This window comes from Echeneis naucrates, chromosome 11 (genome assembly GCF_900963305.1).
Source record: "Echeneis naucrates chromosome 11, fEcheNa1.1, whole genome shotgun sequence".
In the NCBI taxonomy this organism is placed as follows: domain Eukaryota; kingdom Metazoa; phylum Chordata; class Actinopteri; order Carangiformes; family Echeneidae; genus Echeneis; species Echeneis naucrates.
In genome coordinates, this window is record NC_042521.1 from 13,841,484 (window position 1) to 13,860,212 (window position 18,729).

Genomic DNA, 18,729 nt, shown 5'->3' on the forward strand with positions numbered 1-18,729 from the left:
CTGACAAGATTTTACAATGCAGTTATTTCAATGAGTCAATCCTTTGTACAAAGATTATATCTTTGGAAAACAGCGATACTGGAAACCTTGAAACAATCAGAAGCAATTCGTGTTTCAATTTGAGTCTCAACAGATCAGTTTAATAACCTCCGTGTAAAAAAAAAAAAAAGCTGCCCTGGCAATGAAAGGATAAAGGGCTCTAAATCTGGCATCACGTGTAAACTCATCTGCAGCGGTGTTGGTTGGGGAGCAGCCTTTGATCCCATCGTCCTTTCTCCCTTTTCTTCTACCCTCAAACTTACCAACATCTCAGTGGTGTATGACACAGCCCTTATCAAACAAAGCACAAAGACCTGCTTTTATACTGTTAACTCCACTGTGAAGGACTCTTGACTCCATCCTCAAAATCCTCAAACATCCAAAGGGATGGCAAGGTCTTTCCATTTCGGCCTCGCAGGAAACCAGGAATCATGAATGCTTTTCGGATATTTGTCCACGGTAGCAAAGACTACTGCGTTTTCAATTCCCGCAAACTTTCTCCTCTGTACCTTTGATCACAAGTTGAGGTGTTAGCTGGCCACCTTGCCTTGAAACAGGTCCATTGCAAACACACTTTTTTGGTGGTTGTGGTTTCCATGCTTTTCGTTCAGTATTTTACCTATCCATTTGTCCTGCGATATATATCTGCACAGTATAAATACAGGGGCCTCAGCCTATACTAGCGCCTGGGTGTATAGTTCTATAAACATAATTCAAGTATTCATCAACACACCTAACAACTATATGAACCCTTTCACTTCCTTCCTGGAGTGCAGAGGCCCCACGTGGACAGCCAGATGGACAAGTCAACTCAGAGTACCTCAGTTTTTAGCAGCAGTGTCTCCAACCCCAATCCAGGCCTCTGTCCTCAGGGGATTCTCTTGCACCACACAGCCGATGGACCCTGAAAATTCAGGACCAGAGCAGTCCCGCAGGAATGTTGTCCATATTCTCTGAGCAAAAGAAACGGCGGTGCACTTGTTGTTTGAATCCAGATTCTCTCGTAGCCATTTTTTCTGAGACTGGAGAGCAGCGGAGTCAAAAGCAGTGAAAGAGGTGTTGGCTAAGACAAGAGCTCAACTGTAGCCAATGTGTGTGTGTGCTGTATATTGTGCATCTGCAACAAAGTGAAGCAGGAAGGATGTTGTAGCAGCAGATTTGAGTTTTAGGTTAACATTTCTCAGAGGCAGAGCTGCTCTGGAGGAAAAAGGAACGATTGTCCTTGTTCAATCACTCTGCCGATAAAGTTTAATACCACCGTGGCATGCATCTTGCTGTTCACCTTGATACTGTCAACTTCTGAGAAGGCATGAGATGGAAATGCAAGTTTATATGCATTTTCCTTTCCTGAAACTTGGTTATATTTTATTTACATTTGGACAATATCTTAAGTACTACTGTTAACTAGGCATATCTAACTACGTAACGTAATGAGATAATATGACACAGGATTGTGTACCTACATGCAGAAATCCTATGAATCACTCAAGCACAGGAAGAAATATCAATTTAAACACATCAAGGAAACTATTGGACAAAGACCTGAAAAAAGGGTGTAGATAAACTGGAAGGATGTTGCTGAAAAAAGGGCACCTTGAAGTGGTAGCTCAACAAGCTCCAACGTGAAGAATTTGAGAACTTTAATACTTAAGTATGTCCTTTAACAAAACTGCCTCCGCTTACAGGTTTGCCCTCACTCTTTGCCTCCAGAGCAGCTCACACCCAAGATGTTTAAACTGAAACTCTAATGTGCCTTTAGCACTGAAGTGTAATTGCATTTGTACTGTATGTGTGTGTGTGTGTGTGTGTGTGTAATAACACTGTAATGTTGCTCTACGGTACACACACTGGTAACCATGTGGGTCAGAGACAACTGAGCAATTACTGTGTAATTAAAAAAAATAACACCCTGCCACCCTCATGTTTACAAGACTGTAAATACATGTTGCCAATGGACATTGTTCTTCTAAATATTACATATATTGTTATTACAATATGATTATTATTAGTATGATTATTGTCATTAAAGGATGAATTATTGCCATCACTCTCATTATTATAAATGGTGTTGTCAATTATAGCTATGGTTAAACATTGTTCTGCATTCAAGGGCGAGTCTTGTGTACAATAACAGAAAAATAATTTAATCTACAATGACAAGTCATAATCGCTGCTACTACGATGGAGTAGAAGAGAAGCAAACTGACAATAACTCTGGGAAGACATTTTTCTCTGGGATCAATGATGGACACTCCCGTGTAGAGTGTGAGATCACCAAAAGAGGAAAGTTAAGCATTGACTTGATGGACTGAAAGGAAGATCCGCACCTTCTTTCTCCATGTGCTTTCATTCCACTCTGAACTCTACTTCTGCCAGAGAAGGGAAATGACATGAACATCACACTAATACAGACTCCTACTCTCTTTAATGTGCTCTATACAGTAATGTAGCAAAAAACTAAATAGCCCCTCGGTCTCTCTCCACCTGTCCTCCTCTCACATCTTTCTTGTATTCCTCACTGAACACCATGATTTTTAATCAGACGGGTTTGATACAGCGAGCTTTTCTGTCTTTAAGCTCAGCTTTATCCTTGAGTTATCTTGTTTTATACACATTAATTCAGTGCCAAGACAGCATATTGTACATAGAAACATTTAATGCTTTTGTTTTTCCTCCTACAAAAGGAATTGACTGGAGCATATAGCAATAGCGATGCCATAAGAAATGAACTTTATTTCATAACGCCACCAGTGAATAACACAAGATGCATGAGAACACCACGGTGACCAGGAGATGCAGTCTGAGCGTGTGACAGACGGCAGAGGGTGTTGCACACTGAAGTGTAAATCATGATTATGTTTATTGTGTTGTGGTACTCATTTTGTACATACAAATTTATTTATTGATCTTTGGATTGATTTATGGATCTAGATGTGTCAAAGGAGCACGTCTGATAGCGCTGAAGCCCAGAGAGATGGCACACTGTGACGTGGTTTACCCCAACACAGAATGTAACACTGTCAACGTTGTCAAAACATTTTCTAATGGCTAATATTATTACTATTAATATGATTATTATAAAGCTATTTTAGCGAGTTAAATGAGAAGTGCAGTGTCTCTTTTGTCTTTTCTTTGGGTCGAGTTTCTGACTGTTGAATTTTTCGAAGTGCTAAAAAAAGAGAAACCCTCATTCGACTTTGAAGTAAATTAATCAGAAGCTTTCCTCTATGATATTAAATATAAATGAAGTCTGGGAAAAACATTGTCAGTTATTATTCATGAGGAGAAAACTTAATTCACTCAAACTCCAGTCAATCTGTTTCATCAGGACTGAGTCGGAAGATTTGAGTGAGTCGTTTTCTACCATTTTCCTTTGTCGGTCTTTAAGTATTTGCAATGCAAATCCAAAGCAGTCCACCTAGTCCAGTGCAGGTAATCAAACTTTAAATGCACAGTCCCTTTAGGTATCCCCTTTCATAGTCAGGTCTTCACCCAGTCTGACACATGGGAGAGATATTTTTGTCTATTCCTATGATATTTGTGGCACAGATCTGAACTCAAATATAGATGAGTGCGACTGAATATAAAGTATCCAACAAAAATTTGGGAAGCCGCAGAGGGTGCCTCGGGGTGAGGCAAGCTGAGCAAGATCAAAGGTCAGCAATAAGTGCAAAATGTGGGAGGTGACGTCCATCCTTGGGCTCTTGAGGGGCGTGCTGAAAATAACTGCTAACAGGTGCTGCACCCATTAAGACAGTCATCTGGTTCCCTAACTAGCACATGCATTTGGAGAAATAATCTATTGTCTCATACTTGTTTGAAAAGGACCCTTGAGGTTTGCATGTCTTGCAGTCTGAGTGCAACAGAGTGCCTGTGAAGAAGACCTGAGGAGGTTTTAAATGCCATATGACAAAAGATCTGTGCCTCTAATCCTAATTGTTTGGGTTTTTTTTTTTTGTTTTTTTTTGTTTGAGAAACCTCTCAGACTGTGGACATTGAAAAAGGTCAAAAGACAATGATGCTTGATGACTTTTTAAAATAGCTTTATTTTCTTTTATATGTTTCTGCTAAATCAGATAAATCAAGAAATGTTTTATCCCACCATTTTAAAAATATAGAGTAAAAAAATAAAAAGTTATTTGCAGATAAACGGTTAAAACAAATCAGATTCCACTTTCATTTTAAATCAGTCTGTCATTTGAGCAAAGAACATACTATAGAGGCACTGAACCATCAAAGCAGAGTGTGCTGCTAATTTTTTTTCTTCTTCTGATTAAGTGCAAAATCTATTAAACCAACGCAGTCCCTTCAGCCATAGTGCGTATGTTTCCCCTTACCCCACAGGATCAAAACCAGATGTTATTGCGTTCTAAACATTTAGCTCTGCAGAGATTTCAGAAACACTGAAAGCCTCATTTGATATTGTCCAGTTTCAGTGTCCAAGCCTGGCCAGGAGTGTAGGGCAGTTCGGGCAGAAGGACAATAATGCCAGAGCTGGGTGTGACTGGGGACCAGGGTAAAGGGTTTGGATGCCCCAGTAAGGTCACCTGAACATGGGAGGAGAATCACATCATACACATCTCCTCTGTGAGTTAACTGGTTGGATAAGTTAATGTTTTTCTCAGTCACTTTACCTTGGTGGCTGCAGTTGTTTTGGGCTCGAGCAGTTTCAGCGTGGCCTCGGAGGGTTTGGTTGTCACGATGGCATACACAGAAGTCCCTTTAGATGTATACCTAGTCAATCAATAGTCAATTAATTACTTACACGGGATCAAAGCAGGTATTGGTTAATCAATATCCACTTGGCTTTATATACAGCTGAAACTTTAAACTGAGCATGTAATCACTATTTCAGTTGTCTATACAACATCTGAGAATGCTTCTTACCAAACTGGCACAGTGGAATTCTCCATCTGGACCCTCCAGGGTTTTGAAGCATAGATGGCTTCTCCGTTGATGTCTAGCCAGGCTCCAACACTTCTGAGCCTCTCCTCAAACACAGGAGGGATCATCCCATCCGGTGTGGGACCCACATTCAGAAGGTAGTTACCTCCCAGAGCCACAGTGTGTACCAGATCCTGCAGGAGCAGCATCAGCAGGAGGGACAGTATCAACCAGTTAGTCAGTGGAAACAGCATAGATATTATTGCAGGTGGGGTAATTACAAATTACAAATCTGTTCTAAAATACTACTGTCTCATAGCCTTACCTGGATGATGGTGTGTAATGGCATCAATTCCTTCACCTTCATGTTCCGCCGATAACCCCAGGAAAACGTGTCCACAGATGTGCACTTTTCCCACTTGTGCTTGGGCAGCTGGCCTGGTGTATACTTGTCTTCACAGTTGTAGTAGCCACCATGTTTACAGGCACAGCCAGCTCCCCATCTGTCGTTGGTCACAATGGTATCCTACAGCAATGGAGGTCTGATTGGTACATGCTAACTCACTGTCACTCAATTACCTTTTCAGTGTCTTGTTTGATTTAAAAAAAAAACAAACAAACATTTCAGTGGAGTTATACATTGCTTCTTAGTTGTGAAAAACACTCACTTTAACGGGACTGTCATTGTAGAGCCAGGCCAGGAACTCAGTGGAGTTCCAGTAAGTGTCCGGTGCTTCCCAGTCTCCATCAGACCAGATCACTTCAGGTCTGTATCTGCAGTGAAACAGGACAATAAAGACTAGACTTTCCTTCTGTTGTAACAAAGTCTGATTGTATTATATGCCAGTGCCAAATAAAAAACCCATAACAAGAGCAATCAGCTTAAGCTATAACATCAGCAGTACAAACCTTACAACCATGTTGTAAAGCTCCGGCAGCAATTTATGCATAACAAACTCCTGTGTTTTGAACCCATTCTTCTTGTCGGCCAGGTAGAGCGGGTTGAACCACTCATACAACGAGTTGTAGAGTCCATAGTGCAATGACCTGCATCAAGAGATGACCAACTTCAGCATATTCTCTAAAACACAATAAACCACACCACTGAAACTCAAAGACAGGAATGATATCTGACAAGCCTGCTGTCATTGAGTGAATGAGCACATCAGAGTCACATGACCGGAACAGCACAGAAGAAGACTCACCTGTTGCGGACGGCCTCTCCCAGGTCTCCCACCAGGTCCCTGTGAGGACCGCTGTCCACCGAGTTCCAGTTCCAGGATCGAGGAGACCCCCAGTTAGTGAACCCTTCATGATGTTTGGCGGTCAAAACGACGTATCTGTAATTTTTTTTTAGTAAAATTTAGCAAGCGTAGCATGCAAACCGGCAGTGAAGCAGCAGACGCGGACTCACTTGGCACCCGAGGCCCGGAAAATGTCCGCCCACTCCTCCGGGTCGAAGAACTGGGCCCGAAACTGAGGCGCGAACTCCTGGTAGGTGAACCCGGCTGGGTAGTTGTCGGCCATGTACTTCACGCACCGGCTGTCCGGAGGCTTCTGGCCCTGCCAGTGCCACCAGAACCACTCGCTGTCGAAGCCCGGGACAGCAAACACTCCCCAGTGGATGAAAATGCCCAGTTTGGCTTCGTCGTACCAGGCGGGCAGCGGTCTGGCGTCCAAGCTGGCCCAGTCCGGAGTGAACCGAGCCGCCGTCAGAGGGAGCAGGGCCCCGGCCAGCAGGTACAGCGGAGACATGGCGACAGGCGGCCAGTCAGACCGGCGGCTCCTGCAGGTGAGCACACACTGGGGCCGAAACGGGGAAGCGGCATCACATGAGGCTTCTCCAGCTGTTGTGGATGCTTCCCGTCACGTGACCGTGTTCACTGGAGGAGTCACCTGACCGCGCTGTTTGTACGTCACTTTGATCCGACCAACGTCCCGCAGACAGATATTTAAATTAGAGGCGTGTGAAGCTGTTGACTCTGTTTTTCATCTACTGCTACCTTTGTCACAGTCAGGCATTTAAGTTTTAAGACACCAAGGTGTAAATCCCCAGACTCGATAGGCCTTCGTGTTAAGTACAGTCTATGAGTTATTTCGCACCAAACATCATCTATGTACAGTAAATACACCTTTCCGTTTTAATCCTGTTTCGACGAGTGGAGCAGGAAGCTCATATCTTGGAGCATTTGGTTTTTCCCCTGGGAGCCTTGTAGGCATCATTTGCTAGACAATTGAACTCCTCTAATGTTGAATGATTTCATGGATGAACCTGATAAATTAAGGGTGACGTCTTTTAGAAATGGATCGGCGTATTTCAAGTGGCAAGAAAGAAAGTGACGAAACTAGAAATATTTAACTTCCGGCAAATGCCTGGACATAAGAGAACTATTTGAATTCTGTTGTTTATTTTATAATTTCTCATCAATATCTTGGAAGGAGAGAGAGAAAAGGAAAAAGATAAGTCCTCTTGTCCCCCTTATTTTTATGTTACTCTGTTCAGATAGACGTACAATATTCACTCACTGAGCGCTTTATTAGCTACAGATGCTTATTTATACATTCGCCCAATTACCCCAAAATTTGGGAGCTTCATTTAATGTTCTGAATGAGGGAAGAAATAGATTGATGTGAATTTGATTTGGTGCCCTTTTGGTGCTGCTTTTTTATTTTTTTATTTTTACATCCAGGACGCAGGGGGTACAGTCCCATGTAAACTATTTGGCATCTGCATGATGATCAGCACGACCGTCGTGCAGACAGTCCAGGATGGTGGTGTTGGAGGTGATGTTATAGTGCGGGGAATGTTTTATCAACAAATTGCCATACAGCTTAATGACCACATCTTCCAAACTCCTGAATGATGATGCACCACCGGCACCACCAGGTGTGAATGCAGGAATCTGGTGGGATTAAAGTACAATTGACAAAACTGCTGAAATTATAATTGAGATACAATCATGTCCCAGTCCTGGGAAACCGAGGCTGTTCAGGGAGCCAATGAAGCCAGACGTGAGTATTAAATCATCTGCTGGTACATGACTGTGTGTGTACATATTTTGTTGGAGCTTTATTTAGAAATTGTAGCACGTCGTGTCAGAGGAAGACATCCACGTTTTTGTCTTGCTTTTCTTACTACATCCACAGTTCAGGTCAATCTTAACAGCTGCTCTTCAGCTCCACTGAGGACTGAATGTTGGAGTCCGTCCCTCTCTGGTTCTCACACGCAAAGTCCGCGGAGGTGTCGACCTGCTGCGGGCAGGCCGCGTACACAGCCAGGGCCTCCAGCCCAGCCACGATGAGGGAGCCCTGTCGGTGAGTCCTGCGGCTGTAACCGAGCCGCTTCAGGGTCCGGCGGGTCGTCGTGAGCGAGATGGGCTTCTCCTGCGCGCTGCTGTTGTACAGAGCCTGGATCTGCTCGCTGGTGGCCTGGCTGTTGGCCTCCACCACCTCCTCCATCCTCTTCTCCCCGCTCTCGTCGACCAGCCGCTTCCTCCCGCAGGACCCCCGGTGGCTGCTGGTCTTCCTCTTGTCGCACCACTCCCGGTAAACCCGGGACACGGCGGTCTTGGAGAAGCCCAGTCGCCTCACTGTCTCCGAGATGCTGCAGCCGGCGCTCCTCGCTCCCACGATCATCCCCCGCTCGAACTCGCTTAAATCTCGCGACTTCCCCATGTGTGTCACCGCTTCTCTCTTCCGACACAAAAGCCCCAGAGGTGGGGGGGGGTGCCCCTTTACTACAGGAAACAAAACAAAGTGCTACAAAAATAAATAAAAAATGGAAAATAAAAATAAAGCTTCTTCTTCTGTGGTGTTTCAGCACAAAAGACTGAGCGACAGCTCGATTTCGCCCCCCTCAGCTCGCTCGGTGAGCTCATGTCTTCCATCAAGCATCATCATGCAACTATGCAAGGAAAAATCAAAACTAATCCAGTCGACGCCTTCATTTTGAAGCATCACATAATGAACGAATAATAGTATTGGTTTCATACTTTTCTATTTAAATATTTGATGTAGATGCTCTTTAGGTAAGTCATGAACGCTCATTCTTTTACATTCCCAGGCAAAATATACATTGCATGCAGCTACACTGTAGTTATTTGTAAAGCCTCCAAACTGGAATTTAAAAATGTCGAACGTGCTGTTTTTGTTGGGTTTTTAAACTTCTAAAGAACAGGTATTAAAAAAAAAAAAAAAAAACTACAGCTTTCTTGTTCAGTTCACGTCATCTCTAATTTTGTGTCAAAAGTTTGTTTTAAAAAACTTTTATTTATTTATTTATTTATTTATCTTTTGATTAGGTAACTCAATTGTTATGTTGCTTCAGGGTCAGTTACTTTAGAATAAAAATTACATTTTATTTGAAGGTGTTACTTGAATTTAGGTGGGAAAAACTGGCTTGCTAAGATCAAAGCTATTCGACTAAAAGTACTTAAAACTACTAAAAGAATGCTACAACTTTGTCAAACTAATAAAGTTTATAGAATATCAAATTTAGTTTTGTAAATGACAGCTGTGAAAATATTGTCAAGTTTATTTTATGATTCCTCTGGCCAAGAGGAAGGAAATGTATCCATGATAAATTTATCTGGGTAAGTTTTTGTACATGCACTAAACTGGGTTAATTGTCTGATGAAGACTGTATGATAAATGCATTGCCTGGGCAACCATGTTTTAATTATAAGGCTTTCAGATACTTCCCTAACATTATAGGCTGTGGATTCAGGAATATTAGCAGAGATTTGCAATTAATAATGTTTTTTCCTATCTTGGGGGTTCAACCAATAGAGAGCCTAAACAATTTTTTGTGGCACAATACAAGTGGATCATCCAATGAAAATAAACTGTGTGCCTGTGCCAAGCAAAAGGGAAATGAACTTACTTGGGATTCATGAAATTGACTGGAAAATGCACATAAATACACAGAAATGAGTTCAAGGACATTCATGTCCACAGTTACACATACAATACATTTATTGTACCAACAATGAACTCATCATCAATCCTCATAAAGTAAATTATTCTGGGACCTGTAATTTGGAATATACTGAGTGTCATACTACAAGTTTGAAAGCCACATTTTCTTTAGGTAGAAGGAATACAGGCCAACATGGACTAACCAACTGTGCAAAGATGAGTATGAAAGGCCACATTCATGGTTTAAAAATAAGTAAACAAACTACAACACTGAATATACTTGCTGTCAGGAAAATCATATGAACACTTCATCTCCAACAGTAAAAGCAAATCTTTTGATGGTTGCAAATGAATCAATAAATAACAGTAATAATCACATCAATAACAGTACGGTGACAGTTAAGTGTGTAAGTGGTGATTTTCTTCACAGAGTACAGTGGGGTACAGATTCACAATGTGTGACCAACATCAGAGCAGACAGCCAGCTGCCTTTCGAGCATCTGTTTCCCCACCAAATCTTCCACTCTGCCAACCTCCACCTCATCCACATCATCCATAAAACTAGACCAATCGGTACCCCCATCTGCACGCTCCATGGGTTCTGGCTGGCTAGTTGGGTGAACAGGGGCAGAATCCTCATGAGTTGTGGTTACACAGTTGCAGCTGTCGCAGATGCCAAAGCGCCTGAGTCCTGGTGAAACACTGGATCCAGTGAAGGTTCGTCTGCAGCTCTTACAAGACACTGGCCAGTAGTGTCTGTGGACCTGCCGATGGTGCACACAATGAGAGAGACAAAGGTTTGTGAATCATTTTGTAAAGGCAGCAACAACTTGTAGATTGGTTTGCAGTAGTGGAGTACTTCCGTTCATACAACACACAACCACAGGGAAGAAAGCGCTAAATTTATCTGCATTCAAAGAGTCACATGGACTAATTACTTACAACTAACTTCCTGAATTAATGCCTTATATTAAAAAAAATGTTGAGCCATTCTTCTGTCTTTTCCCTATTTGGGGTTCCCAGAGCAAGACTGTGACTTCCATGATTGATTTGATCAGTTTTCACACCTGACGCAACCCTCCCCATTTTCTCCAGGCTTTGGAGTTTGCACCCAGGGTCTCTGCAGGCAAAGCATGCACTCTACCAGTGGGACAAGACCCCAGGCCAATGTTTCACTGAGCATAATTAGTCAAATTTCTCACATTGTGATTGCTTTTAAATTGTAATACCACATGTAAAAACAGCCTCTATGTCTACAGTATACATGTATGTATGTTAAAACCAAGTGAGATGATGAGACATAATATTCAAATTTTTCTGCAGTCATAGCTTCACTGATTTCTTACACTGAGGGCATGACTGCGAAGGTGCTCCTGTCTTGTGAATCTCTTGCCACATATAGGACAAGGGAAAGGCCTTTCTCCTGTGTGACATCGAATGTGTCGCTTCATGATGCCCTTCTGTTTGGCAGTGTAAGGGCAGAATGGGCACTTATGGAGTTTCACCGGCACTACCAAGCCATCACCTGCAGGGGGAGAAAGAAGCTAACAGCTCACATCTACCATATTACTGCAACAATGCAAGAAATGCAGCCTTTATTCTTTGCTTAAGAATTTACTGAATACAACTCAGTATTAGCCTCAAAATGCTTCTTTTATAGCATTTGGGAAAATATTCTACCCTAGGTTATTTACCTGTGTCCTCTCCAAGCCAGTCAGACTGAATCTCCATGATGGATGAGCCCACAAAGCCTAAGCTTTCATCCATTCTGCCTCCACTTGTACTACTGCCAAATGCTTGGTTAAAGCGCTGTCCCACTCTATCCCCCAGAGGACTTTGGCCTTCACCTCTAGCCAGCATCTCCATTAGCTGCCTGGCATTAAAAGAAGGGCTGTACCCCAGGGGGGAGCGCTCATTGGAGGGAGAGGGACTTGGAGGAAGCAGCCTGCTATGATGAGGATTATGCAGGGAGGGCCCAGGATATGAGGCAAGGTCTTTGGTGTCAGGAGACTCCATAAGCTCCTCGTCAGGCTCGTATTCTATCTTGGGGTTCACTAACTCTGGTGTCAAAGCAGAGGATGAGGATGATGAGAGGTTTGTCTGATCCACATGTCCCTTCTGTCCTTCACTCCCAGATGCAAATTCTTCCCTGGAATGGTAGTCACTGTCCATGTCCTCCCTTGTGCCAGAAGGGGTGGCAACAGGGACAGATGAGGAGTTTCTAGCTGAGGTCACAGACTCAGAGCCTAGACCCGACCCTCTATCTGCCTCTGCAACCTGTGAACGAGGCTCTGTTGCCCCAGCACCGCTAGGGATTTCTGCAGCTGAAGTGCCACTGTCTGCAGGACCCACCCCACCATCCTGTGCCTGCCCCTCCTTCTCTGTATTCCTCTCCTTGTCCTTATTACATATTTCCAAAGAGGAGTGGATATATCCTTTGCAGAAGTTCACCAGGTCTGTCATCTGCAGGTAGCTGGCTGCTGACATCACCTCAATAACATTGCTTCTGTTTAGGGCTAAGCGGCCAGAGTAGAGAAAGTCCAGAATAATTGAGAAAGCATCAGCTGTTACAATGTCCAGTGATGCAGTGCTGTATCGCTGGCCATTGTCCTGAAAGGAGATAAAGAGAGAGATAAAAAGAGACAAATTCAGTACCTGATTTATTTGATGCATTTCTTACATCTTTCTCAGCTGCTTTAATATAAATGTATTCATTATTTCATTCATCTTCAACAGCTTATCTGTTTCTGGGTCACAGGAGGTGCTGGAGCCAATCCCAGCTGACAACGGACAACAGCAGGGTACACCCTGGACAGGTTGCCAGTCCAACACACAGACACAGACAGACACAAACAACCACTCACAGTCAAACTCAGACCTACAGATAATTTAGAGTCACCAATGAACCCGAACATGGATGTGTTTGGACAGTGGGAGGAAACCCAAGCAGACACAAAGAGAACATGTAAACTCTTGCCAGAAAGAACCCAGGCTGGGAACTGAACCCACGACCTTCTTACTGTGGGGCAACAGCACTAACCACTAATAGTAAAATAACAAAAAATGCACTAACTAAATCAATTTGTTTCTCGCAAGTCATACGAAGCTACTACTTAAAAACTACTAAAGAAAGTAAAACTAAAATCAGGTGGTCTTACCTGAAGATAGTGAACCAAAAGAGCCCGGAAATATCCGCTCCCAGCAAACAACACATTACGATGGGCCTTGAAGACACGGCCCTCGACAAGGATGCTGCAGTCACAAAAGAAGTCCCGCTTACGTTGCTCATTGAGCTCAAACAGCAGTTTGGGCAAATAGCAAGGCACCTCCATGTCCACGCCTCAGTCAACTCTTACAGAGAAGAGGAACGGGGAGTGTGTCCGTTCAAAGGTGCAACAGGTTTACATCACTTTGGAGACAACAAATCCTGTGTGGCACATGACGTCAAATTGTTTGTTTAGGAGGAAAAACAGAATTTAAAAAAAAATTTTACACTGCAAAATGTGTCACAGAGAGAAAAGGACACATTCATCAATGAATCAACTTAGCTGATACTATTATTATCTTAGATATATTATAATAAGATTCCATTATTTTGGTCACTGAGGTGATACGACGATTAATATCATGACACCTTTTAAGCTGCAAAAGACTTCCAAGTATATAAAAGAGCAAAACAAGCAAGCAACTCACTAAAAAGGGAAATAACTTGAAAAGGCAACGAGCACGAATTCGTATCTACTAACATGCTAGCTCGTATGGCTAGCAGTTAGCGTTAGTTACAAACACTAAAAACAGTTGACTAACTACACAGAATATACTTCTCGAAGAATTCTGTGCGATTTCTGATGAAAAGGTGTAGATATTATCGGCTCACCTGTCTAGTTGTGCGGCAAAACGTCACAAAACCTTTGTTACGAGACGGAAATGGAGATTAGTGCAACTCGTTGTCTCATGTTGACATTAGCCAACAACTTCCGCCGTTTTCTTCTTCGTCTTCGCTTTAACGGTCGCTCCCAGTGTCATAGCATCGCCTACCGTTCATGAGTGTGGACAACCGCATAGCGCCATCAAATCCTACTGGGGCGCAATCCTTCACCACATCTATAAGATTCCCATGTGACATGTTTTTCCTCAAAGCCCTGAAAGCTTCGTTCCTTTCTGCTTCGTTCCTTTCTTTTGCTTGCTACACAGTCCCTAGTCCTGATTCCAGACACCACTTTCTTCTTACCCTGCCTCACTGTTTTTGGGATTCTCCAGTTTCAACACCGAGTTTGATCTTTTGTGTCCAAGTGCACTTCAGAGAGATGCAGATTTCTTGTGTGAACTGCAGGGTTAAAAAAGTTCTAATATTACAAAGCTATGCAATCAGCCTGTCGAGTGTTTACACGAAGATTTTGTAGGATTCTAAAGTATTTTTGATATGCAGATGCGGTTTGTCACTTGTTGCTGCATGTTTTTGAAAATGCATCATATTCTGGTCGGTACTGTTATACCCCCAATTGAGTGGTTGTACCTTAGTTGGTGGCTGCAAGACTGATGCATATGAATTACATGTAAATGGAGGTGAGACAGGCAGACATTATTTTATACAGTTGTATTCAACTGAGAAAAACAATAAAAAATTATACCATGGAGAAAATAGTTATATAAGTGCTATTTGCAGGAGTCTGAGTTCAGTCACACTGGTTTGCTGTAATTGCACAACACGTGTCTTAAACTGATAAAAATGTCCAAAATAACATTTAGTTAGAGAATAACCTCAAATTGGATAAAACGTTGCATTCATTCGTGATGAGATTAAACAAAACATAACCCAACTTCCTAAAATTGTATCAAAAAATGTTTCATTAATGGGTAGTTTCAAGTAACATTATCAACCTTCCTTTCATTATAAGTGCTGTGCAAGAAAGTTTTCTTTCTTGCTGACAGTAAATTACAGTAATATTTACTGTAAAGTGAAACTATGTAACTTTTTCTATGAAGCTGCAACAGCAGCCTCTGTGACAACTGATGGTCATTCCAGGAAGATGGTGCGCTCAGTACTGTTACTCACTGTGCTTCAGTCAGCTTTACCCCCCATGGCAGGGTGACAAATCAAGCTGCTGCTGCAGGCAGTGGCAGATACCTTCATGTCAGTAGGTGAGCTCAATGTGTTTACCACATTGTGAAGTTGATCCACATCATCTTCACACACAATGGAGCATAGTATGTTTACTGCTAGAATATATGGTTTTGTCTACAACTGCAGTCTGACGGCAGATTGTTTAGGGCTTGGTTTGGTCGATCCATAGCCAAGTTACATGTAGAAAAGATCACAAACTGACAAAATACCTTTACTAATGAACTATAATTCATCAGACGGTCTGATAAAGAAATGTGGTTACTATTAGTGCTAGCTTTGTCAATAAAATAAAATAAACCTATACAGGCATGCTGCACTGCGAGTAAGTTTGGATAACTCATTGTTATGTATACTTTCACAAACTAAAAGCGTAATATGAGTTTGCTTTCTGTATCATTCAAAGAGGGCCCACAACTGGAAAAACAGACAAATGAAATTTCCACATAAAAATAAACTCAGTACAGTGTTAAAGGTTGTATTACAGGTTAAATAAAACCAATGCCATTTCTGAGTCTGTTCTCAGATCCAGTTATTGCTTCGTGTCTTTCCATCCTGTTATTGTTGGATCAAGGGTTATTCTTGTCTAGCTCCATGGTTTCTCACTTTCTTTTTTGGCCCCATGACCCTCTGCCAATCTGAGCCCTTTTCCTCTTAGTTGTACTCTACTGAAGGTGGTGGTTCTTCCATTTCCCTTGACATGTTTGTTGTGGTAACCTTTTTTTGTTCTTTTCATGTTTTATGGAGGCTGGCAAACTATTAAGTGAGTCTCTACTGCCACCTACTGCTTGAGAGTGTGTCATTGATGTCTTTTCCATTGGAAAGCTTTGTCTCACCTTGTTGCTTGGAGAAACAACTTAGCTGGCATTTCTGCGGAGTTGTCTTCACTGACTTCATAATGTGTATGTCTCATATGTCATTCGAAATCAAACTTTTATTTTATTTTTTTTTCTTTTTGTGCAGTTAAACATGACATATATCTGTCTTTTTCCATTGCGGAAGTTCATAAATAGTGATGATGACAATGATCATAATGGTGATGATGCTTTAGGGAGACAACCTCAAAGTCTGCTAACGCTGAGCACACTAAGTCCAGCACGTTGCTGCGCAACCACAGGCGGCTCAAGCTTCCCCACAAGGTCTTCTCAAGAATAATTGTTTATTTGCCTCCCATCCCAGAGAGAAAATAGTTCCTTTTTTATTTTTGGACATAACAAGGATAAACAAGTAGTTCCCCAAGAACTGCACCACACCCTTTCAGCAGAATCCACAGCTCTTAGAAGTGTTTTTTACACTGATGGGTGCCGACCAGGCGACTTATTTGTTTCAGTTATTTTCCCATGGCAAACAGGGACGACACAAAAGCTTCGTGGTGGCCTGGAGAAACCACAGACTAGGCGTACATGAGTCTCAATACTCACCCTCTTTTGAAAATGAAATTTATGGCGCCTCATAAAAGCCCAATTCACGCTTATAAGCACTATATATAAACTAGTATAAAGCAGCAGCGTTTGACACAGTCCTTGTAAACTTGACCTAATGGAGCTTTGTGTCCAGCTAAAGGCAGGCCAACCGTTGGTTGACCCAGCTGCCCAACCCTAACATGAGTCTGTCCCAAAACAAAGCTGAAATAGGCTCAACTCTGAGGTAGCGTTAGTTCCCGACCTTCTGTTTGTTCTGACTCAGGGAAACACAAGGTCTTTGTTTTGGTCATGTGTTGACATAAGGGCAGGAAACTCCCTATCCACAGACATTTCACAGCCAAGCCATCGCACTGGACTTCCTGCATTACTGCCCTATCTCTGAGGCAGTTTAGTGCTGGTTTACATCCAGCAATCCTTTAGGAATAAATAATATTCATGATTTATGGTGGGGCTTTGGGTTATGCCTGTGATTATGATGACGTATGATTTAGTGATCGAAGCTCACTTTGAAAAGCAAATAGATGTACCGTTGGCTGTTATGTAAGACTACATCTAGATTTGAGACCTCACTCATTGTGTGTACTCGCCACTCTGAGACCCGTGGCTGGCACAGAGGGCTCCAGCAGCACCCCTCTGGTTCCCTGTGGTCTGCGCCTCAGCACATAACAGCCACTTAGGCCGGCATATTCCCAGGCTGAGACAACACACCACGGTGACAGCGTGAGCCACAGAGAAGGCCTGATTAAAGAGTAGGGACAATGGATGAAGAGAGAGCTGGGGACCGTGGTGGCATTTTCCATCTCCGCCGCTGTCTCCTGGGGGGACCAAGTATGTGCCGTGAAACGTTTGAATTATCCCAGAATCTCTGGAATTCAGACAGAGGCACCGCGGAGAGGACCCTCGACCAGGGATCAAAGAGCTTTCAGAGGAGTGCGGTGAACTGGTGGTGAAGTCGAGTACATAGAGCAGCAAGTGTGTGTGTGTGTGTGTGTGTGTGTGTGTGTTTCTGTGTGTTTCAGAAAGCTGACTTGAAAAAGATAAAGACAATGTTTGAGTTTGAATCACATTTTCTTTTATGGCTACATGTCTAAAGATGTTTTCTGAAAAACATGTTTGACTTCTGAGGGAGCAATGATTATTGAGCAATGAAATACAGTCATGTGGTGACAGTGTGTGTGCGTGTGTGTTGCTGTCCTTTTATCCCTCATGGGATCAGATAATGCAATCATAGCCAATCATTGGGAGTCTAATACAGTGGGCGCCCCTCTTCAGTTTAGAGACTCCATTTTCCACTGTGGTGACAGAGGAAGAGGAAGAGAAAAGCATGAGGAAGAACCTCTTCCCTCCCTCTCTCTTTCTGTCTATCTCTCCCTGTAATTATCTCTTAATGTTCGTCAGTGATCTGGAGACGTTTGTCTCTCGCTTAGTCCTGGAGAGGAAATGTATCACAGTCTGAAATAAATCTGCCATCGTTTTTATTATTGTATATTTAGCACTAGAACTGAGTAGCGAATGGAGCCATCCCAGACCACAAGCTTCCGGTAGCCTAAGCTCTGGTTGGCTGTGTCTGCCGCAGCCAAGTAGAAAAATCAAAGCCTCCTGCACATTTAACAAGTAAGCTTCCAATGTTGACCTCTGGCGAGTTTTCATGTCTGACGAAGACAGCATGTGTTTGTGCCCAAGTTTCATGCAGAGTGTATCAGTTTTGAATGAACATCTGTCATGTTAAGATTTAGATTCATGTCTGTCTGCGTTCATGTGGCGTGTGCCAAGCTTTGTCATGGCATTGTCTTGTGTTTGTCTGATTTCAAAGCAGCATAGTGTGTTTATATTAAAAAATATACAAAGCTCACGCCTGGGCAGTCGTTTCATGCCAGTCAACAAGCACAATTTGCTTTTTTGATGTGTTTTATTTGTTTTATTCATACTAATTCCAATGGGTAAGACTGAAACTCTTAACTAAATTTAATTCAGCTACTTCTGGTGTGAGAACTCAACAGTTCAATTCAATCAAGCAATGTTGCACAGTTTAAAATGAGATCTAAAGTAAATGTATAAACTACTGAAAACGCTCCAACCTAAGTGGAAATTTTGAAATATTTTGTCGAAAGTACTGAATAAGTACAAGATATTTAGCTATAAATGTGAATTTGAAAAGTTTAAGTGAAAAAATTATTTAAAACATTTCACTAAAGATTAACAGTTGAAACAGCTAGCCAAAAGAAATAGGCAGATAAAAATATTACAATAAGAAGTGATGGATCAGCAGTTCCCAAAGCTCCCCTGCTGATTATTATACAGCTTATACAGCTGGTTAAATCACAGATTAACTACACCCACTAA

The 18,729-nt window shown here is 42.4% G+C and overlaps 2 protein-coding genes across 3 annotated transcripts; both read right to left on the bottom strand.

The window, feature by feature from the left end:
* Nucleotides 1–4,065: 4,065 nt before the first annotated feature.
* Nucleotides 4,066–6,801, bottom strand: LOC115051498 (tissue alpha-L-fucosidase). Its single transcript, XM_029514901.1, has 8 exons — nucleotides 6,338–6,801; nucleotides 6,129–6,263; nucleotides 5,833–5,970; nucleotides 5,592–5,697; nucleotides 5,249–5,449; nucleotides 4,927–5,117; nucleotides 4,674–4,773; nucleotides 4,066–4,586 (listed from the first exon to the last, which is right to left on the bottom strand). Exons 1-8 carry the CDS (start codon nucleotides 6,676–6,678, stop codon nucleotides 4,452–4,454), a joined length of 1,347 nt encoding a protein of 448 aa, XP_029370761.1. The 5' UTR covers nucleotides 6,679–6,801; the 3' UTR covers nucleotides 4,066–4,451.
* Nucleotides 6,802–9,872: 3,071 nt separating this feature from the next.
* On the bottom strand, nucleotides 9,873–13,821 carry zbtb8b (zinc finger and BTB domain containing 8B). 2 transcript variants are annotated; one of them, XM_029514377.1, is made up of 5 exons: nucleotides 13,718–13,821; nucleotides 12,999–13,267; nucleotides 11,535–12,450; nucleotides 11,187–11,365; nucleotides 9,873–10,604 (listed from the first exon to the last, which is right to left on the bottom strand). In XM_029514377.1, the coding sequence occupies exons 2-5, from the start codon at nucleotides 13,170–13,172 to the stop codon at nucleotides 10,290–10,292; spliced, it is 1,584 nt and encodes a 527-aa protein (XP_029370237.1). In that variant the 5' UTR covers nucleotides 13,173–13,267; nucleotides 13,718–13,821; the 3' UTR covers nucleotides 9,873–10,289. The 2 variants fall into 2 exon arrangements, with proteins under 2 accessions (XP_029370237.1, XP_029370239.1); XM_029514379.1 differs by lacking the exon at nucleotides 12,999–13,267 and having other exon boundaries at nucleotides 13,718–13,794.
* Nucleotides 13,822–18,729: the final 4,908 nt, after the last annotated feature.

Excerpts from the sequence above, each read along its gene's own strand:
- LOC115051498 (XM_029514901.1), bottom strand. The coding sequence starts at position 6,678 with ATGTCTCCGCTGTACCTGCTGGCCGGGGCCCTGCTCCCTCTGACGGCG. Across the intron at positions 5,118-5,248 it reads CATTACACACCATCATCCAG|GATCTGGTACACACTGTGGC; the intron begins GTAAGGCTATGA and ends CTGCTCCTGCAG. Across the intron at positions 4,587-4,673 it reads AAACAACTGCAGCCACCAAG|GTGACCTTACTGGGGCATCC; the intron begins GTAAAGTGACTG and ends TCCCATGTTCAG.
- zbtb8b (XM_029514377.1), bottom strand. The coding sequence starts at position 13,172 with ATGGAGGTGCCTTGCTATTTGCCCAAACTGCTGTTTGAGCTCAATGAG. Across the intron at positions 11,366-11,534 it reads CTGGCTTGGAGAGGACACAG|GTGATGGCTTGGTAGTGCCG; the intron begins GTAAATAACCTA and ends CTCCCCCTGCAG. Across the intron at positions 10,605-11,186 it reads TTCGCAGTCATGCCCTCAGT|GTCCACAGACACTACTGGCC; the intron begins GTAAGAAATCAG and ends CACCATCGGCAG.